The following is a 20589-nucleotide window of genomic DNA, read 5'->3' as shown; positions in this document are numbered from 1 at the left end:
TAGCATTTCTATGTTGAAGATTGAAAAATAATTTGGTGTATTTTTTCCCCATATTCCATCCAGTTCGCTTTATTTTTTAAATATATTACACTGGATCTTTCTTGAATAAGTTCCTCCTTTTCTTTTTGTTTTTCCTCTAACTTATTCTGTGCCTCTATGGTACCGTTTTTGTTGCTATCTAACTGTTCTGTTAGTCCTTCAATTTCCTTTGTTAATATGGACTCTTTTGATCTAAATTGCTTTTGTTTTACAGATGAGTACTGAATTGCATGGCCTCTAAAGGCACATTTAAAAGTGTTCCATACAATAAGGGGATCTGCTGTACCTATGTTATGTCGGAAAAAGTCAGTTATAAATTATTTTGTCCTAGTTATAGTCCTAGTTATAAACAAGTTATCAACCAGTAGGCTTTGATTAAATTTCCAATATCCTCGCCCACGTGGAAATTCTGTAAGAGTAATATATATGCCAATGATGTGATGATCCGACCACATTCTGTCCCCTATCAACACTTTTAAAAACGTTTGGTGCTAAAGAGAATGACATAAGAAAGTAATCAAGACGACTAGCTTGATTAAGCCTCCGCCATGTGTATCTCACTAGGTCAGGGTATTTAAGCCTCCATATATCCACTAATTCCAATATATCCATGACATTCATGATTTCCTTAAGTGCCTGAGGGTGATAGTTTGTAGTGTGATTTCCTTTATGGTCCATAGAGGTATTTAAAACCGTATTAAAATCCCTCACCAAAATAATAAGAGTCTAGTGTTGCTTGTAGAGTTGATAAATTCTTATATATATTTTCAAAGAAGCTTCATTATTTGGACCGTATAGGTTAATGAGCCATGTCTGTTTATTGTCCAATAACATATTTAAAATAATCCAACTACCTTGATGATCTGTTTGGACAATTTGCACATTTGGATCAAAATGACTCTTAATTAATATCATCACCCTTTTTGAATTTCTTTGCCCAAAACTTCATCTAAAATTGTTGAATGAGTTTCCTGTAAACAATAGATATTGCAGGTGCTTCTACACCTGCATTGCTTGCTGTTTGGGGTTTTAGGGTTTCTGTACAGCACTTTGAGATATCAGCTGATGTACGAAGGGCTATATAAATTAATTTGATTTGATTTGATATTATATTCCTTCTCTTTTAGCCAGGTAAATACTGATCATCTTTTCTTATTATATATAAGCCATAACAATTATAACTGGCTAAACTTATTTCACCACTTACCATAATGAGACACAAATTTCAATTCTATTTATCAAAATATATGTTTGTAAACGTATCATTAAAAAGTAAAAAAAGATTAATTAAAAAGATTATCTCTAATGGATCTAGTCTGTATGTCAAGTAAGGCTTCTCTCAGAATGATGTTCTCCTTTTTAAGTTCATTAACTTAGGTTTCAATCTTATTGACTGTCCCCCTTAGCTTGTTTGTGTCTTTCTCCAATGTCGCAGCTTTGACATTACAAAGAACATTTTTGTCATTTAGCAGACGCTTTTATCAAAAAGACGTACAATGTAAAGAGGGTAACACCATTAGAACACTATTTTTTAGAACACTGTGATAAACTACATCTCTATGTTCCAGGGATGTGTGGTAAGGACGCTGACCTGCAGCGTTGTCCGCAGGGGGTCAGTATGAGCGTCTAGCAGGGCCTGAGTCACCCCGTCCCTCAGGGCCTGGTACGACGGACCACAGCACAGGAACCGGTCCACCTCTGCTGGAATCAGCCTCTGAGAAACACAACATGTGAAAGTAGGATGTGTAAGGGCCTATAAAGTGTGGACAGCAATTGGCCAACAAATATTTATTATTAATTTAATTTGATAGGATGATCATGATCAACCTCGCATCTTGCAGGTACCTCATTATTGTTATGTTGTTTGCTCGATGATGTCTGTCACCATTGTTAATGCTAGAGGAGATCATAATAGGCTTCCTCAACTAGATGGAATAGCAAAGAATGCCACTGTAAGTAACTAGAAATAATATAATATCCAGTCTGGTTGTACCTGGAGTCGGAGGACCTCTGAAGGGAAGGCCCATCCCCAGGATGAGGATCTGTGCATCAGGGCCAGGACACAGTCTATCCCCGCCTGTCTATTGACCGCTCTCAGTAGGAACACTCTGAACCAGTCGTTACCTCCGTACTCACACACTGCCTTCACCTGAGACAGGTACTGAGCCTCCACATCATCACCTGCCCCACCAGCAGTATCTGGAAATGTACTTCATATTTAATAACAGAATTTCAACTATGTAACAGATGGAGCATAAAAACATGCAAAAATATATAAAAAATATGTATACTTAAAAAAAAAAACATTTAAGAGACTAAATACAATGAAGTGACCTCATAAAATATTCACAATGCTTCCATTTGAATAAATGGTACTACAGTCTAGGCTATGTTAATGGTGATTAAAAGGCTCAATCTACGATTTAAGTGACAATAAATCCCCAGTCTGCTATATTTACTCACCCTGGGCCACAGCCTTCTGTAGCAGGTGGGCAGCGGTGCCCAGGCAGAGCCTCAGACGAGCCATGCTCAGCAGGAACTCAGCTGGGTCCTCCAGTCTTCCAGGGATCTGCTTCCTGGCTAGCCTACCCAGGAACAGTGTGTCCTCCTGCAGTTTCCTCTGCTGCTCTCTCCCCTCCTCCATCACTAAACTTCCAGAACACTGCAGGGAATCCTGACATACAAGAAACAGTCAATCAGTCAATCGATCAATCAAACTCTTTTCTTTTCTTGAACTAACCCTCACACTTTACAGTGTTAGTTTAATCAGCTGTTGTAGAATGTGACACAAATCACAGGAAAAAATGATTTTTGACTGCACTGGGCATTTAAGATGAATGCACTAACTGTAAGTCGCTCTGGATAAGACCATCTCCTAAATGACTACAATATAAATGTGAATGTCATTCATGTGTAAAGTAATATTGTAGAGGTCTGTGTAACCTGGAAGCAGTTGACAAAGAGCAGGTAGAGCTCCGTGTGATCCTCCCTCTCCAAGATGTTCTTCTCTAGGCTCTGTAAGTAGTTCTGGATGTGACCTTTCACCTGCACAAAACTGAGACAAATACAATGTGAGGAAATGGCTCCTTACCTAAAGACGTTCTGGTTTTATTATGTTTTCTCAAAGTATTTATTAGGTATGCTTGCTGAAAGCCAAGCCGACTTTAGAAATGATTAATACTTCTCATAAGTTGCCTTCCATTGCCAACATTAGTACCAAAACCATAAAAGCTACCAACTGCTGCTTGTTTAAAGCTTTGTGATACCATTTGAACTTTTTGAACTGTAACGGTTTTAATATATGCTTGAATGGGAAGTGGTTGGATTCGCCACTGCTTTTGAACCGTTACAAACACCAAACCAACTCAACTTAGATTGCTCGTCAAAAGAATGTTGATGCTGTTTGTCCTTTTTGAAATATAACTGTTTAAATATGGATAAAAGTTCCAGAGACTTCAAAGGCAACATTTTGATTCGCCACTGCTCTTGAAGCGTTTCCACTTTTTTACAAGATTGAAATGTGCAGACTGACTCAACTTAGGTTGCTTCAACACAGCTTTTTGCTACCATTCATATTTCAAAAACTATAAAGCTTTTTGTGTCCCCATTCATTTCAATGGTGGAGTGCAGGCTCTAACATTCCAAACTAACACTGCCACAGCCCTTTCAGAATGTTCAAACTAAAATATTTGAGAGCTAAAAAACACATTCTATCGCTTATGATGCTATAGCACTCACTGTAGCCTACTATACTATCCCACTATAATACACACCTACAAAGCACCTCAAAATACAGTATGTCACTATAACTAATCCATAGCCTATGAAAACCCTATTATTGCCAATACTACTACTACCATTACCACTGCTACTACTATTTCACAACCATAAATACGCAAAACTAGCAAGCACACACATTTACTTCAGGAAATGTCCTGTTCTCATTACTACTGTGATGCATAATTCCCATGGTAATTTGGAATGTTCAGTCAACAAGCATTATGGGAAGAATCTTAAATATAAAATATTTTTTGACTTGTTTAACACTTGTTTGGTTACTACATGATTTCATATGTTATTTCATAGTTTTGATGTCTTCACTATTATTCTACAATGTAGAAAATAGTTGGGAAAAAACCTGGAATGAGTAGGTGTGTCCAAAGTTGACTGGTACAGTACATACAAACTTAGAAACTACTTAGTAGTGGTTAAAATGTGTGCTTTGTATAATAACAAATAAAGAAAGTCGCACTATGTATGCGCCTAACAATTTAATGGGTAAATCTCATAACCAACATTTCGGTAACGCAGTGCCTTCTTCAGGGTTGGTTAAAATGTGAACCTGATTAAAATATAGTGTTACCCATGCTTTATTGATAGGGAAGATAGAAAGAGGAGACAGGAAAGACAAGAGACAACAGTGTGTCATGTAGGCAGTACCCACGCCGACACAACGTGTGCTCTGTGGGCTGCGCCACTAACCACTAGGCCATAAAGATCTTTGATTTTGCATTGTTATACAGCTTTCAAAGCAAAAGGATATGTAATTTGTTAAATATTAAATGGGCAATCTGGGAATGGTACAAACATTTTTAGACTTAATTGATAAGACACTCTCCAGCAATTTTTCAGATTTTTTTTTAGACACAACTGCAAACTTCGAGAGTTGGCCATTAAATAAGTTGGTCTGATGGGTTTACTGGATGTCATCTGACTCCCCCTTTTGCAATGTCATGAGGATACCTGGACCACCTACTGAGATGTGACTTTTGTTAAGTAATGAAAAATGAAAAGGAGACTGGAGTGCGTCTTTAAAGATATATAGCCATTCATTCTAGAACAATACAACTTAAAATTCCTCATGACCTTAGTGCAACTGTCTTACTTCATCAAAACCGAAAATATAAGCATGTTTTACTCTATTGTCTGTAAACAAAATCATTGTAAAGCAACATTGTAAACCTTACAAAACATTGTTAAAGCCATCAGTCACTCCTTGCACCTAAAGCTCTGTCTATGAATTTGAGTTATATTTCTCCAGCCCTATCCCTCAGCTGTTAACCAAAGCAGGGTGTGTGTTTGTTTGAACCTCTTATTGCCCCTTAAATGAATAGGTAAATATATATTTCAAGTTATCCATCTTCACAAATAAATCAATACAATAGTAAGGCCCATTGAAAACAACACTCACTCAGGAAGATGTGCCCAGGGGAAAGGGGAGCAGATCTGGGGTAACTCAAAGATGTAATTGCACATACACTGGATAGAACTTTAGGCATTAGGCTACCTCCTTCCCCACTCTTGTTTTCCCAGGGCACATCAGCCTTTACTATGAAAGAAAAATCTCCCGAACGAATAGTACATGGACTCAGGCTGCCAATAAAACCCCGCCCTTGATTGTAGGAATCAATTATTTAAATGGTAAGAAACACCATAATGAACAAGGCGCTCAGCATATAAAGGGAGCCGAACAAACTCTGCCCATTATCAAAAATTGAATCTGTGTCAGTGGGATCGACAGTAGGACAGATGTAACTGCTGTCAGCATCTTCCCCACTGGATTTAAACTCCACAAAGCCTGGTTGGTCGGTGCTGATCTGGGAGTTGATCCAGGACTGGTAACTGGACACTCTGGTGTAGACCCCAGGGAGATTAGGCCGAGCGCAGCCATAACCCCAACTAACAACACCAGACTAGACCCAGACGGAGTTCTGTTCAACCACCATTGGATCTCCTGAGTCACCCTGAGAAGATAGAGCAAGGTAAGTCTCTCAAAGTAATTAAAAGAAGGCAGGCTCTAGGAAATGGATTGGAACAGGGCCCAGTTCTACAAAAGTTATCTGATCAGATTTCATGCATAGAAACAGAATAAATAGGATGGGCGGGTGTTAAGAAGTGCCCGTTCTATTAATTATATTTCTTTTTCTATTTTAACCCCCTTTTTCTCCCTAATTTCGTGATTATGATCTTGTCTCATTGCTGCAACTCCCCAACGGGCTCGGGAGAGGCGAAGGACGAGTCATGCGTCCTCTGAAACATGACCCGCTAAGCTGCACTTCTTAACACCCGCTCGCTTAACCCGGAAGCCAGCTGCACCAATGTGTCAGAGGAAACACCGTTCAACTGCCGAGCGAAGTCAGCCTGCAGGTGCCCGGCCCGCCACAAGGAGTTGCTAAAACGCTATGAGACAAGTAAAGCCCCTCTGGCCAAATCCTCCCCTAACCCAGACGACGCTGGGCCAACTGTGAGGCGCCCTATGGGACTCCCGGTCACGGCTAAGAGTCGAAACCCTGGCTGTAGTGTTGCTGTAACATTGGGATGCAGTGCCGTAGACCACTGCGCCACTCAGGAGGCCCTATGAATACTATTTCCATGCATTTAATACTATCTGATTCCCGAAATTCAATCAGAAAACTTTAGAAAAACTAGGCCAAGGAGAACAAGAAGATAGGTTAGCATGGACTTTACCTGACATGAGTCCTTGCCCCCTTCCAGAACACCAGCACAGAGCATGTTGTCTGTGATTGAGCCGACCCCATTCAGGCAGTCACACTCTGTGTTCCTCACAACTGGAACCTCCACTTCTTGCAGAGTCTGGGGTGGGGGTAGGGGATCTGAAGGAAACAAAAGACTAGTAATGGGAGATCTTTAAATTGTCAATTTCAATTGTAATAATAACAATAAAAATCAATGTGCACTTATGGCCACTGGGGATACTGTTTCACATAAGACATCATCTCATCAACATCTCCTACAATGGATAATTAACGTGTCCTCACCTCCTTCATTGGCATTGCCCCAGCCAGTCACCCAGCTCTCAGTGCCCTGGTGGAAAACACTGTCACTTGCTGCCAGACAGATGGGAAAGATGTAATCAGTGAAGTTAACTGGTGAGGAGAGTCTGAGCAGAGCGATGTCGTTGTCATGTGTGCTTCCATTGTAAGCTGGATGTAAAATGATCTCATCCACAGTTGTGGACACTTCGTTGGGGTTACTGCCCTGCTGGTTCCGTCGACCAAGGATAATGCTCCAACCGTTTGGGCTTGCGCTTTGTTGAAAAAAAAAAGACACATCAAAGTGACAAAATAGAAGATTAACACAGAATTAATGGACAATTACATTTTGAACAACTTATTTCAGCTGCATTACAATTTTTTTTATATATATATTTTTTACATATTCCTTTGTGCTAGAACCTTTATGTTCCCTGTATCTCACGCTAACTCACCTGGAGAAGCAGTGGGCTGCAGACATCACCCACTCCTTGTTGACGAGGGACCCACCACAAACGTGGCTGCCAGATTCTTGGAGGCTTGCCTGCCAGGGCCAACTTCCTGCAGGGGCATCTTGACCTCCCACTATTTTGTTGTTGACAGGAGTTATGCCACACACTGACATAAAATAGAGAATATTGAAAATAAATACTTCACATTTGCCATAGGAATTAGAAGAAGAATTTTGATTGGAAACCTATAGTGTGATATCTGCACCTGGATTTCAGCCAAGCTGACTTTAGATGAAAATACAGAAAATACAGTCAGAAACTCATGTTAAGCAGTTGCAATGGCTGGTGCTTTGCTTGTAGTGAATGGTACCATTGTAGACTAGGACAGATGAAACCACTATCTAATAACAATTCAATAATTTTATATGCCACCCCCACTCCGCGCTGAGCTGAGTGATTAAAGGGAAAGTTGTAGGTTGTAGGTCTAATCTAAATAGTTTTCTTACCTCAAGAGGATGTGTGTCTATCTAAAAATGTGTATACAAGCTTTACGGAAAGTCCTGTGAAGTAAGCCATGCATGGAATGCAAGAATAAAACTATAAAATGGATGAAAACAGTTCTGTTCCAAAATAACTACTTATCCAGTGATATTAACGCAATATAAATTGAATTGAAGTGTGTGAGCTATTTTAGGACGTTTTTATTTTTACCTGTATACCATCAGCTTGTTTGCACTAAGGTGGGAGGTATGGCAATGTCTGAGGTGTGTTCTTAAAAACATCTGCCAAAGTGCCAATTTCAGGCAGCGCAGGTTAGGACATTTAAACCCACCTAAAACGGCTCTTAGCGATAACGCATTTTCCAGGCTACATATATAACATCTCATTAAGATGAGAGATGGTTTCAGTCAGTTACAATTCAGTCAGTCAGAGAGGAAGTGGATTCAAATCAGTTATTGGAGGTAATGTAAACTCCCCAGGGGTTGTTGATGTGGTGGCTGGAGTGGTATAAATGGCTGCAGGGAATAGACAGAGAGGTTGAAAACCAAGCACAAGCAATTCCTGTAAAGCCCTGTGGCCTCAAAATATGAGATTGTGCATTCTATTTAAGTGCTTAAAGCCTCACTGTTGTGTCATGCTGCCACCGCCGGGGGGAGGGAATCAAGATCAGCTAAATGAAATGTATATGTAAAATAGTAACACAATCATCATCATACAAAGTGGATAAAGTCCATACTCAACATCCACAGAAGAACCACAAGAACCTTCATTTGATTCCCCATTGTCAGAAGCTCCTTGTCCATTAAAATCTAGGAGCAAACATGAATATCATTATGCCCTTATTCAAAACTGGCTTGATTTACATCTGACATTTTGTATTCATTGACATTTTACATTTTGTATTCTACAACCAAATGTGTAAGATGAGCTCACCTGTTTCTGTGCATTCACCCGTTCGTTCTTCTATGTAGTCCTGTTGGCTTAGCACATTTGGCTTATATGTATGGCTTATATGTATGGCATATTACTATTTTCAACATTGTAGAATAATAGTGAAGTGATCAAAACTATAAAATAATACATATGGGATCATGTAGTGACCAAAAAACTGTTAAAAATATCCAAATATATTTGAGATCTGAGGTTCTTCAAAGTAGCCACCCTTTGCTTTGATGACAGCTTTGCCCACTCTTGGCATTCTCGGATTGACTGACCTTCATGTCTTAAAGTAATGATGGACTGTCGTTTCTCTTTTCTAATTTGATCTGTTCTTGCCATATGGTATTTTACCAAATAGGTCTATATTCTGTATACCCCCCGACCTTGTTATAACACAACTGATTGGCTCGAACGCATTAAGGAAAGACATTCCACAAATTAACCTTTAACAAGGCACACCTGTTAATTGAAATGCATTCCAGGTAACTACCTCATGAAGCTGGTTGAGAGAATGCCAAGAGTGTGCAAAGCTGTCATCAAGGTTTTGAAGAACCTCAAATATAAAATATATGTTGATTTGTTTAACACTTTTTTGGTTACTACATGATTCCATATGTGTTATTTCCTAGTTTGGATGTCTTCACTATTATTCTACAATGTGGAAAATAGTAAAAATAAATAAAAAACCTGGAATGAGTAGGTGTGTTCAAACTTTTGACTGGTTCCAGGGTTGGTAATTTACCTGTCTTATAACAGCTCGCTTGCGCTGAGGTGGGAGGGGTGTAAATATTTGAGATGTGTCCTTAAAAAATGGGCGCCAACTTCAAGCAGCGCTACTGGTGATATTTAAGACTCGCCAAAAGCTGGTATTAGTGGTAACGCAATTGGTTATGACATCTATTTTGCCAGCGTAGGCACACAGTAGCCTATAACCAATGTTTTATTAAAATATCATGAGCAGCAAAACAGTCAGACATTCCAATTTTTCTATACATAAAAAATAAATAATAATAATAATAATAATTCTTTACATGCATCTTCTATGAAAAGTTTGGACTCATTAGGCTTATGTGCGATGCCCATTCAAAGAAAGATGTCAGTGACTGTAGGAAGTCTGTTTAGGAACATCAAGGTATTACAATAGACTGCTTGCATCTTCCCCTTTCATCTGTTGTACCTACAGTGAGCTCCAAAGGTATTGGGACTGTGACACATTTTTTGTTGTGTTGGCTCTGTACTCCAGCACTTTGGATTTGAAATGATACAATGAATATGAGGTTAAATTACAGACTGTAAGCTTTACTTAATTTGAAGGTATGTTCGTCCATATCGGGTGAACCGTTTAGAAATTACAACATGTGTATTCAAGTAGTAAAAAGTTAAGTATTTGGTCCCATATTCAAATCAAGTAATGACTACATCAAGCTTGTGACTACAAACTTGTTGAATGAATTTGCTGTTTGTTTTGGTTGTGTTTCAGATTATTTTGTGCCCAATACAAATGAATGGTAAATAATGTATTGTGTCATTTTGGAGTCACTTGTATTGTAAATAAGAATATAATATGTTTCTAAACACTTCTACATTAATGTGGATGCTTCCATGATTACGGATAGTGCTGAATGAATCGTGAATAATAAATGAGTGAGAAAGTTACATACACACAAAAATCATACCTCCATGACATAATAACCTCTCACCATTACATTAACAGGTGAGGCTAGCATTTTGGGGTTGGGAGGGATGATATTTATGCCTCTGTAATGTTTTCACTCATCCTTATTCAAGATTCATATAGGATTATTCGTAATCATGGTAGCATCCACATTAATGTAAAAGCCTACATGCATAAGTCTACTTTCTGTCCAACACTAAAACTAACTAAATAATATAAACATTAAATATAAATGTTTTTATCAAACTGAAACTGAATAAAAACTACGAAATCAAGTAAAAAAATTAACTGAAACAACTGAATTTAAAATAAAAATCTAAAAACAAACACTGCAGGCGTGTTAACATACACTGCAGGCGTGTTAACATACACTGCAGGCGTGTTAAAATTAATGGTGGTTTAAAGCAGGGGTATTCAACTCTTACCCTATGAAGTCCGGAGCCTGCTGCTATCTGTCGACCTCATAATTAATTGCACACACACCTGGTGTCCCAGGTCAAAATCAGTCCCCGATAAGAGTGGAACAATGAAAAAATGCAGTCGAACAGGCTTCGAGTACCAGAGTTAAGTTTGGGGGGGATTAGATGTACACAATGGGTGACAGCATTGTCATCATGCCTAGCCAGAATGCAAACTGGAAAAACACCTGTTGCCCTAATCAACTGTAAGTGAACTGTGTGTGAGTAGAAAGGCTCTGAATGTTCTACTGGCTCTGAGAACTACACACCATGACTGCTGCTATTGGACTGCTGCCCCCCCCCCCCCCCAAATGTAGCCAAAATGTAAAATGTGTCTCTATACTCCAGCATTTTGAATTTGAGATCAAATGTTCCATATGAGGGGACAGTACATTTTACGTTTCCATTTTAATCATTAAGCAGACACTCTTATCCAGAGCAACTTAGGAGTAGTGGGTGCATAGATTTTCATACTAGTCCCTTGTGTGTGTGTGAGATAACATTTCTCAGAGAGTACAGAATGTCCCTATTTATTTGAGGGTATTTTCATACACATCTGTTTTACCATTTAGAAATGAAAGCACTTTATGTATCTAGTCCCCCCAATGTGAAGAAGTATTTGGACAAATTCACTTATAGTGTATCATATTAGTCAAAAGTGTAGAATTTGGTCCCATATTCCTTTTACTAAAACCCAAATTGAAACTGTGTAGAAATTACAATGTACCTACATTCATACAGTTTCTTTACAGTGTCCAGCTCACTAATTATCACTGTAATGAATGCTAGACAGTCAGGGAGAATTGAAAATTTAAAAAACAATTGATCGACAATTTTTATCTTATTTTGACAGCGAGGAAATACAACCAATTTTCATAACTGGAGGTGAATGATGACTGGAGTTGATTAATCATGGGCGTCAACAGGATTATCTTAAGAAAAAGCATGAAGGACTCATGAATAATGATGAGTGAGAAAACATTTATTTGGGGGAGGTATGATCTTTGTGCCTCTAAATGGCATCGCACTCATTATTCAAGATTAATCCATGATTTTCTAGAGAGTTAGCTCTCGTTCCATTGCTTTTCTAAAGACATAGGAATTGTCCGGGTTGGAACGTTATTGAAGATTCATGATAAATAACATCCTAAAGATTGATTCTGTACTTAGTTTGACAAGTTTCTAAGGGCTGTAACATAATTTTTAAAAACTTTTCGTCCGACGGGACCTGAACGAGCTTTTGGATTAGTTTACCAAATGCCCTAACAAAAGAAGCTATTTGGACATAAATTATGGACATTATCGAACAAAACAAACATTTATTGTGGAACTGCAATTCCTTGGAGTGCATTCTGATGAAGATCATCAAAGGTAAGTGAATATTTATAATGCTATTTATGACTAATGTTGACTACCCAATATGGCGGATATCTTTTTGGCTGCTTTGTTGTCTGAAAGCTGTACTCAGATGATTGCATGGTTTGCTTTTTCAGTAAAGTTTTTTTTAAATCTGACACAGCGGTTGCATTAAGGAGAAGTATATCTCTAATTCCATGTATAACAGTTGTATTTTCAGCAACATTTATAATGAGTATTTCTGTAAATAGATCTGGGTCTCTGCACAATCACTGCATGTTTTAGAACTACTGAACGTAACGCGCAAATGTAAAATGAGATTTTTTTATATAAATATGCACTTTATCGAACAAAACATACATGTATTGTGTAACATGAAGTCCTATGAGTGTCATCTGATGAAGATCATCAAAGGTTAGTGATTAATTTTACCTCTATTTGTGCCTCCTCTCTTTGGCTGGAAAAATGGCTGTGTTTTTCTGTGAGTTGGTGGTGACCTAATTTGTGGTGCTTTCGCTGTAAAGCATTTTCAAACAATAATTTTATCTTTAAAATGGTGTAAAAATACTTGTATTCTTGAGGAATTTTAATTATGAGATTTTTGTTGTTTTGAATTTGGCGCCCTGCACTGCGCTACCGTCCCACATATCCCAGAGAGGTTAAATAAAAATGTCTCAATCTACACACAATACCCCATAATGACAAAGCAAAAACAGTTTTTATAAAAAACAGAAACACCTTATTTACATAAGTATTCAGATACTTTGCTATGAGACTCAGGTACAGCTCAGGTGCATCCAGTTTCCATTGATCATCTTGATGTTTGTACAACTTGATTGAATTCCACCTGTGGTAAATTCAATTGATTGGACATGATTTGAAAAAGGCACACACCTGTCTGTATAAGGTCCCACAAGTGACAGTGCATGTCAGAGCAAAAACCAAGCCATAAGGTCGAAAGAATTGTCCGTAGAACTCCGAGACAGGATTGTGTCGAGGCACAGATCTGGGAAGGGTACCAAAACATTTCTGCAGTACTGAAGGTCCCCAAGAACACAATGGCCTCCATCATTCTTAAATGGAAGAAGTTTGGAACCACCAAGACTCTTCCTAGAGCTGGCCACCGGGCCAAACTGAGCAATTGGGGGAGAAGGGACTTTGTCAGGGAGGTGACCAAGAACCTGATGGTCACTCTGACAGAGCTCCAGAGTTCCTCTGTGGAGATGGGAGAACCTTACTGAAGGACAACCGTCTCTGCAGCACTCCACCAATCAGGCCTTTATGCTAGAGGGGCCAGATGGAAGCCACTCCTCAGTAAAAGGCACATGACACCCTGCTTGGAGTCTCTGGTCTGATGAAACCAAGATTGAGCTCTTGGCCTGAATACCAAGCGTCACGTCTGGAGGAAACCTGGCCCCATCCCTACGGTGAAGCATGTTGATGGCAGCAACATGCTGTGGGGATGTTTTTCAGCGGCAGGGACTATGAGACTAGTAAGGATTAAGGAAAAGATGAACTGAGCAAAGTACAGAGAGATCCTTCATGAAAACCTGCACCAGAGCGCTTAGGACCTCAGACTGAGAAGGTTCACCTCCCAACAGGACAACGACCCAAGACAATGCAAGAGTGGCTTTGGGACAAGTGTCTGAATGTTCTTGAGTGGCTCAGCCAGAGCACAAACTTGAACTCGATCTAACATCTCTGGAGAGACCTGAAAATAGCTGTGCAGCGACACTCCACATTCATCCTGACACAGCTTGAGAGGATCTGCAGAGAAGAATGGGAGAAACTCCCCAAATACAGGTATGCCAAGCTTGTAGCGTCATGCCCAAGAAGACTCAAGGCTGTAATCGCTGCCAAAGGTGCTTAAAGAAAGTACTGAGTAAAGGGTCTGAATACTTATGGAAATGTGACATTTCACTTTTTTTTTTTTGGCAAAATAAAAAATTTAATAAAAACATTTTGCTTTGTTATTATGGGGTATTGTGTGTAGATTGAAGACGGAAACAAACAATTTAATCAATTTTAGAATAAGGCTGTAACGTAACAAAATGTGGGAAAAAACAAGGGGTCTGAATACTTTCTAAATGCACTGTAAGCATTTCAATTGTTAGTCTACACCTGTTGATTACGAAGCATGTGACAAACATTATTATTTTTTTATTTTATTTGTGACAGCCGAAAGTCAGCAAGGCTCAGTGCAACATGGCAGTGTTGTCATTTATAAAAGTTGTTGTTTATAATGAAATAAACATGTCTCCAACCCCCATATAACACACTTACAAACTGAAAATATGTGTGTATATTGTACAATCAATTAGTGGGAGAGAGTCTCATATCACATTAATTTGTACATATCCACTATATACATGAATTGCAGCAAAGTTGGTTCCTGTTTCAGTCAAGTCTTTGGTCACGTTCTCGTGGGTCAAACATGTTATGTTTGTTTCTTATATAATGACAAACCGGTTTAACTACTTTTAATGAACATATACTTCAGCTAGAAAACTCCATGTTTAGCCATGCAAGGCATTCTTTAACCATACGCATAGCCTGCTGGGTAACGTAGTCTAAATGTTATTAGCACAGAACAACACAAAACAAAAACACCCTAATGATTGGTTGACAATAGAGCTTCCCACAATGCAGGTGATGGCTGCAGAATTAAGTTGTTGAAGAGCAACTGTAGAAACTTGCCGCCCAAAATTCATGACCTCATGTTCACGCAGTCAGCATGTAGACACAAGTCTGACTATTTTTATCCCCATAATGCAACACACTTTGAAAAGCGGTGACCATCGACTTGTTGATCATCCAATGGGTTTTGAGAAAGAGGCGAGGAGAGAGGACGCGAGGAGTATGCAATTGAGAAAATGCCCCAATCATTCTACACCTCAACCAGTCAAGGCTCCAGAGTTCCTTCCGGTCTGGAAGCACGCTTTCAAACCTTTTGAACTATAACCGTTTTAAATTTTCATAAAAGCTTCATAGACTCCAAAGGCAAAATCTGGATTTGCCACTGCTCTTTATCCGTTTCAGCTACAAGGACCAACCCAACATTGAAATGTGAAGACCGACTCAACTTAGACGGCTTCAACACAGCTTTTTGCTACCATTCATACTTCATAAACTGTAAATGACAGAATGTAGGCTTCAACATTCTAAACCGAAATCACTGCCACAAAACCATCAGAATGTTCAAACTAAAAAATGTTGAGAGCTTAAAAACCCATTCTATGGCTTATGCTATAGTACAATATTTGCCAACTCCGGTCCTCGAGTAACCCCAACAGCACAAATTTGTGTTGTAGTCCCAGACAAAAACACCGGATTGAACTTGTCAAGAGCTTGATGATCAGTTGACAAGTAAAGTCAGGTGTGCTAGTCCGGGGCCACAACACAAATATGTACTTTTGGGTGTACTGGAGGACCGGAGTTGGGAAACACTGCTTATTACTCACTTTAGCCTACTATACTAGCCCACTATAACCCATTATAATAACTCCACACCTACAAACCACCTCAAAATACAGTAGGTCACTATAACCCCATAGCCTATGAAAACCCTATTACCATCAATACAACTACAATTTGTTTTTAACTTACTCTGGATTTAATTTTTTATAAATACAATAGGGGTAGACCGTCATTGTAAATAACAATTTGTTCTTAACTGACTTGCCTAGTTAAATAAAGGTTAAATAAATAAAATGAATAAACAATACTTTTGAGCAGTTTTTATCGGTCTTAAAAACAAAAAAGCCATAAAGTGATAGAGTAAGGCCAGCTCTTTCACAGACAATGTGAGAGAAATGTGTGCGTATGTTAGTAGATGTCAGAGTAGAATGTATACTTTGAAGTGCCTGTACCTGTATTGCAGCAGGAGTTTAGGTAGTACAGAGCGGACAACAGGACTGTTGTCAACACACTCTAGGAAGGGAGTGAGCTCTCTGGTCCTGTATACATTCCCTACAAACACACACACATAAATGACAAGTCTCATTCAATGACCTTTCTTAATCAAAACGTTGAACTCTAAAGCTAACATTAGGCTATATCTAGCAATACAAATGGCTTTTTGAGATAATATTACTACAAAGATCATACATGCAATATTAGCTAGCGACCCAGCCAGCTAACATTAGCTATCTAGCTAACATTATGCTTTATCTTGCAACGAAAACGACTGTATGACAAAATTAAAAACGTATAATATCAGGCATACAAAATCAGAACATGTAGATGTAATATATGAATTGGCTCCAGCCACTACACAGTAGCTCAAAATGGCTTCCCATCTCCTCCAGGGCACTCACCTTGTGCAGAGATGAGTAGTGAGAAAAGCAGCTCTACGACACCCTCTCTGGGGCTCTCTCCATCAGACAGACAGAACCGGGAAACCACCTCCAGGAAGAAGGAGTTACAGCAGCCCCTGATCTCTGCATGCTGCTGCAGGGCTGACCTGAGATAAAACAGGGGTTTGTCACAGCACTGGAGTCAATCCATTCACTGGGAATGCTGGACGCTTCACTGAAACACTTACTGACGAAAATATAATCTGTCACATTCATAAAGAACTTTCTACTACCATTTGTATAAACTTTGTGCTGTGTGGTGGGGTAAAGACAAATGCCCGCTTCAGAAAAGTAAATTAGGTAAGATGGTTGAAGGGTGGATGTTGAAGGCCGTTTCTGAACTCACTTGATGGCTTTTGATACAGAGGGTTGGAAGTTTGGTGGCAGGTCTTCCCTGCACTTCGGACAGTAATGCCTGTCTGTCTGGAGGCTGCTCTGGAGGCAGGACAGACAGAAGACATGTCCACAGGGCAGGGTGGATGGCTCTTTGAGCTCTGATAGGCACACTGGGCAATTGATGCCAAACCTAGGAGGTAGAAAGTATCATGAGAAATAAGAAATACAATTATGGCTCAATATACTGTGGAAAATGTCAAGTTTACTGTTAAAGTGATGTGAAGCTGAAATCACTGATACACTAAATGGCCAAAAGTATGTGGACAACCCTTCAAATTGGTGTATTTGGCCTGCACAGAGCCCTGACCTCAACCCCATTGAACACCTTTGGGATTAAATAGAACGCCGACTGAGAGCAAGGTCTATTCGCCCAACATCAATGCCCGACCTCACTAATGCTCTTGTGGCTGAATGGAAGCAAATCCCTGCAGCAATGTTACAACATCTAGGGAAAAGCCTCCCCAGAAGAGTTGAGGCTATTATAGCAGCAAAGGCAGGCTCAATTCCATACAAATGCCCATGATTTTTGGAATAAGATGTTCAATGAGCAGGTGTCCACATACTTTTAGCTATGTAGCATATATTAGTTTAATACAAAACCAAACAATATGATATTGAATTGAGTCTTACCGCAGATCCCCGCTGATGCACTTTTGATGATAGGAGTTGAGGATACGAATCAGCTGCTGCAATGTGTCCACATTCCTCAGATCAGGAGAGTCCTGCATCAGCTGAGAGGAAGAAAAACATAAAAACTGAAAACCGATTCCAACATGTTGAATATGCCTTGCAGAGTTCTCTTTAAACATGACAAATAATGTGTAATCAATCAAGGGCAGTGGTGTAGTGGTGCCTTGAGAAGTGGGTATACTCTAATTTTGCCAAACATTTCCTGAATGACCCACCTGGCGAAGGAAAGGCGCCCTGTGTGAAAAATAATTTGACAAACAGTGACATACATTCCGAATGACCTAAAATTAGGAATCCATATTGGTCTTTCAAAGACAGGCCAACCCAAGCTGTACTGTGCAGTAGGCTACTAGTAGGTCTACTATTGACATAGATACATGAGAATGTATCTAAGTCAGAAATCTTCAAAAAAAATAGTTTCGCTCTCAAAGTCACATTTCATTAAAATAAATTGGATGCTTTAACCTCTACTGGATTAGTATCCTGCTGCACAATATGCGATATTTGACTAGAATGGCATTGAAAAAAAAAGCATGTCTTATATGGTCAGAAAGCTTAAATGAGTGTTCATCTAACTGCGGTGTCCAATTTACAGTAGCTAATTACAGCGGAAAAAAATACCATGCTATTGTTTGATGATTGTGCACAACTACAAACCACTTTTATCAAGGCAACTGGTTTGATACATTCACCTCTGACGGTATATAATGTATTTACATTCACGAATCTTGCTCTGATTTGTTATCCTTAGGGTTCCAGAGATACAATGTAGCGTAGTTTTGTTTGATAAAATACATTTTTATATACTAACACGATCCATGTTGTATACAGCGTTTTACATGAATTCCGACACTTTCAACTTGCAACAAAACAATCTATGAAATCTAACTGGCTAAACCTTGTTTCACCCGGTCAGGTTTGGTTTCTGTGCAATCCTCAGATGCTCTAGAAGGCAACCAGGCCTTGCTTCATCATTCTACATTACGTATTGGCTCCACAACAGGTCAATTAGTCCATGGAGGACAGCCATCATTACGCAACAATGAGACGGACGGTGTTCACTTGATTGTCAGTCTCTTGGTCCAATGACCACCTATCGTTTTGAAACATAGCTAGCTAGATAGCCAATGAGCTGGGCTTTACATGAGTATATGATGCCCTTTGTAGGACTAACGCCCATTGTCCTATGGCTGTGCGCAACATGATTCATTGTCCATAGAAAATCCATAGGACGCAGGGCAGTTTACATTAAGTTTTCTCAACACTGAAAAAGTACAACATGGATCCTAAGAGTGTAAACGCTAAATCAAAGTTCAAGTATACACATTTGGAGGAGATTATTGCAGAAATTGACCGGGAGAGTGACATGAGAAGTCCTGCGCGCAATAAAGATTGGAAGGAAAAGGTAACGTTCCTTTTATATCAGTAAGTAAAATACGTTTTTGCAAAGCTGTCATCAAGGCAAAGGGTGGCTAAATATAAAATATTTTTTGATTTGTTAAACACTTTTTTTGGTTACTACATGATTTCATATGTTTTCATTCATAGTTTTGATGTCTTCACTATTATTCTACAATTTAGAAAATAGTAAAAATAAAGAAACCCTGGAATGAGTAGGTGTGTCAAAATGTTTGACTGGTATTGTATGTTTATAGATATGTGTTGTGTATTTGATGCAGTGCTCACCCCTGCTAAGATGCTAAGATGCTTAGCAGTGCTCACCCCTGCTAAGATGCTAAGATGCTTAGCAGTGCTCACCCCTGCTAAGATGCTAAGATGCTTAGCAGTGCTCACCCCTGCTAAGATGCTAAGATGCTTAGCAGTGCTCACCCCTGCTAAGATGATAAGATGCTTAGCAGTGCTCACCCCTGCTAAGATAAAGGTTAAATAAAATAAGTATTCGCAAACTTGAGTTCTAACCAATTGTTTTTTGTTTTTAAAAAAATTCCTCAATAGTGGTCAAGAGTAGGATGACCTGTGACAACTTCAGACACCACATTCAAGTCCTCTATCCCCCACTCATTCAAATGTAGGAATTGGTTCCTCCAGTCTGACCCCTCTGCTGTCTCTGTCTCCACACCCACCCCCCGCCTGGCCATATAGAGTGAAGGTTAGTACCATTTTATGTAGGGAAGCTAATGATCCATCATGTATGACATTCCTGGGGGTGTGTAAATAGTACTTTTTTTATTACCATAGCATTTTTGTATGTTCTCTGTAGTTATGTACATGGAAATGTATCAATTGACCAATTCGGCCACTTGGGTACATTTGGGCAAACTCGTGAGGGACAGCTGGGAGACTTGATACAAAATATTATGTAGATATCTCATTCTTGAATCTATCAGTCTGAAACTTTGCACATGACTGGACACCTAAATTACACCCAGCTTCCTCAATCTAAATTACACCCCCAATCTTTTGCATTTCAAAGATGATGCAACAAAAATAGAAAATGCATGTTTTTTGGTTTTATCTTTTACCAGATCTAATGTGTTATATTCTCCTACATTAATTTCACATTTCCATAAACTTTAAAGTGTTTCCATTCAAATAGTACCATGAATATGCATATCCTTGCTTCAGGTCCTGAGCTACAGGCAGTTAGATTTGGGTATGTCATTTTAGGTGGAAATTGAGATGTAGGGTACAAATGCTCACACCACATCAGGAGACCACTTTTGAGGCTTGGGAAAAATCCAAAAAATTTAGATTTGAGTCTAGTTACCCTTTATTCAACTGCAGTTGGCACCTAATATTGTTTTGTTATCGGTGTTTCTGTAGCGCACATGATATGGAGTTTGCAAAACAAATGGCCACTGGATTGATGCAAATAATCATGATATATTTCTGTCAGACTACTTTGTAGCTCTAACATTTAATTGAGAAGATTTTTGAGAAAGCCTTTCCATCTACTAGAAGACAGTTAAGCCTATCATTAGCATCACTATATTT

At 39.1% G+C, this 20589-nt stretch overlaps 1 protein-coding gene across 7 annotated transcripts in view; it reads right to left on the bottom strand.

The window, feature by feature from the left end:
* rnf213b (ring finger protein 213b) overlaps positions 1-20589 on the bottom strand; it is a 66350-nt gene that overhangs the window by 13613 nt on the left and 32148 nt on the right. For 4 of the 7 annotated variants that reach the window (XM_020495561.2, XM_020495563.2, XM_020495562.2 and 1 more), the window contains exons 38-45: positions 17575-17675; positions 16895-17074; positions 16510-16655; positions 16063-16162; positions 2983-3094; positions 2503-2713; positions 2033-2238; positions 1631-1753 (exon numbers count right to left, since the gene is read on the bottom strand). In XM_020495561.2, coding sequence (XP_020351150.1) covers positions 1631-1753; positions 2033-2238; positions 2503-2713; positions 2983-3094; positions 16063-16162; positions 16510-16655; positions 16895-17074; positions 17575-17675 — 1179 coding nt within the window. The other 3 variants (XR_004211585.1, XR_004211584.1, XM_031835399.1) reach the window with 3 other exon arrangements.

Source organism: Oncorhynchus kisutch, linkage group LG11 (assembly GCF_002021735.2).
Source record: "Oncorhynchus kisutch isolate 150728-3 linkage group LG11, Okis_V2, whole genome shotgun sequence".
Classification (NCBI taxonomy): domain Eukaryota; kingdom Metazoa; phylum Chordata; class Actinopteri; order Salmoniformes; family Salmonidae; genus Oncorhynchus; species Oncorhynchus kisutch.
This window is presented reverse-complemented; position numbering and strand designations above follow the sequence as displayed.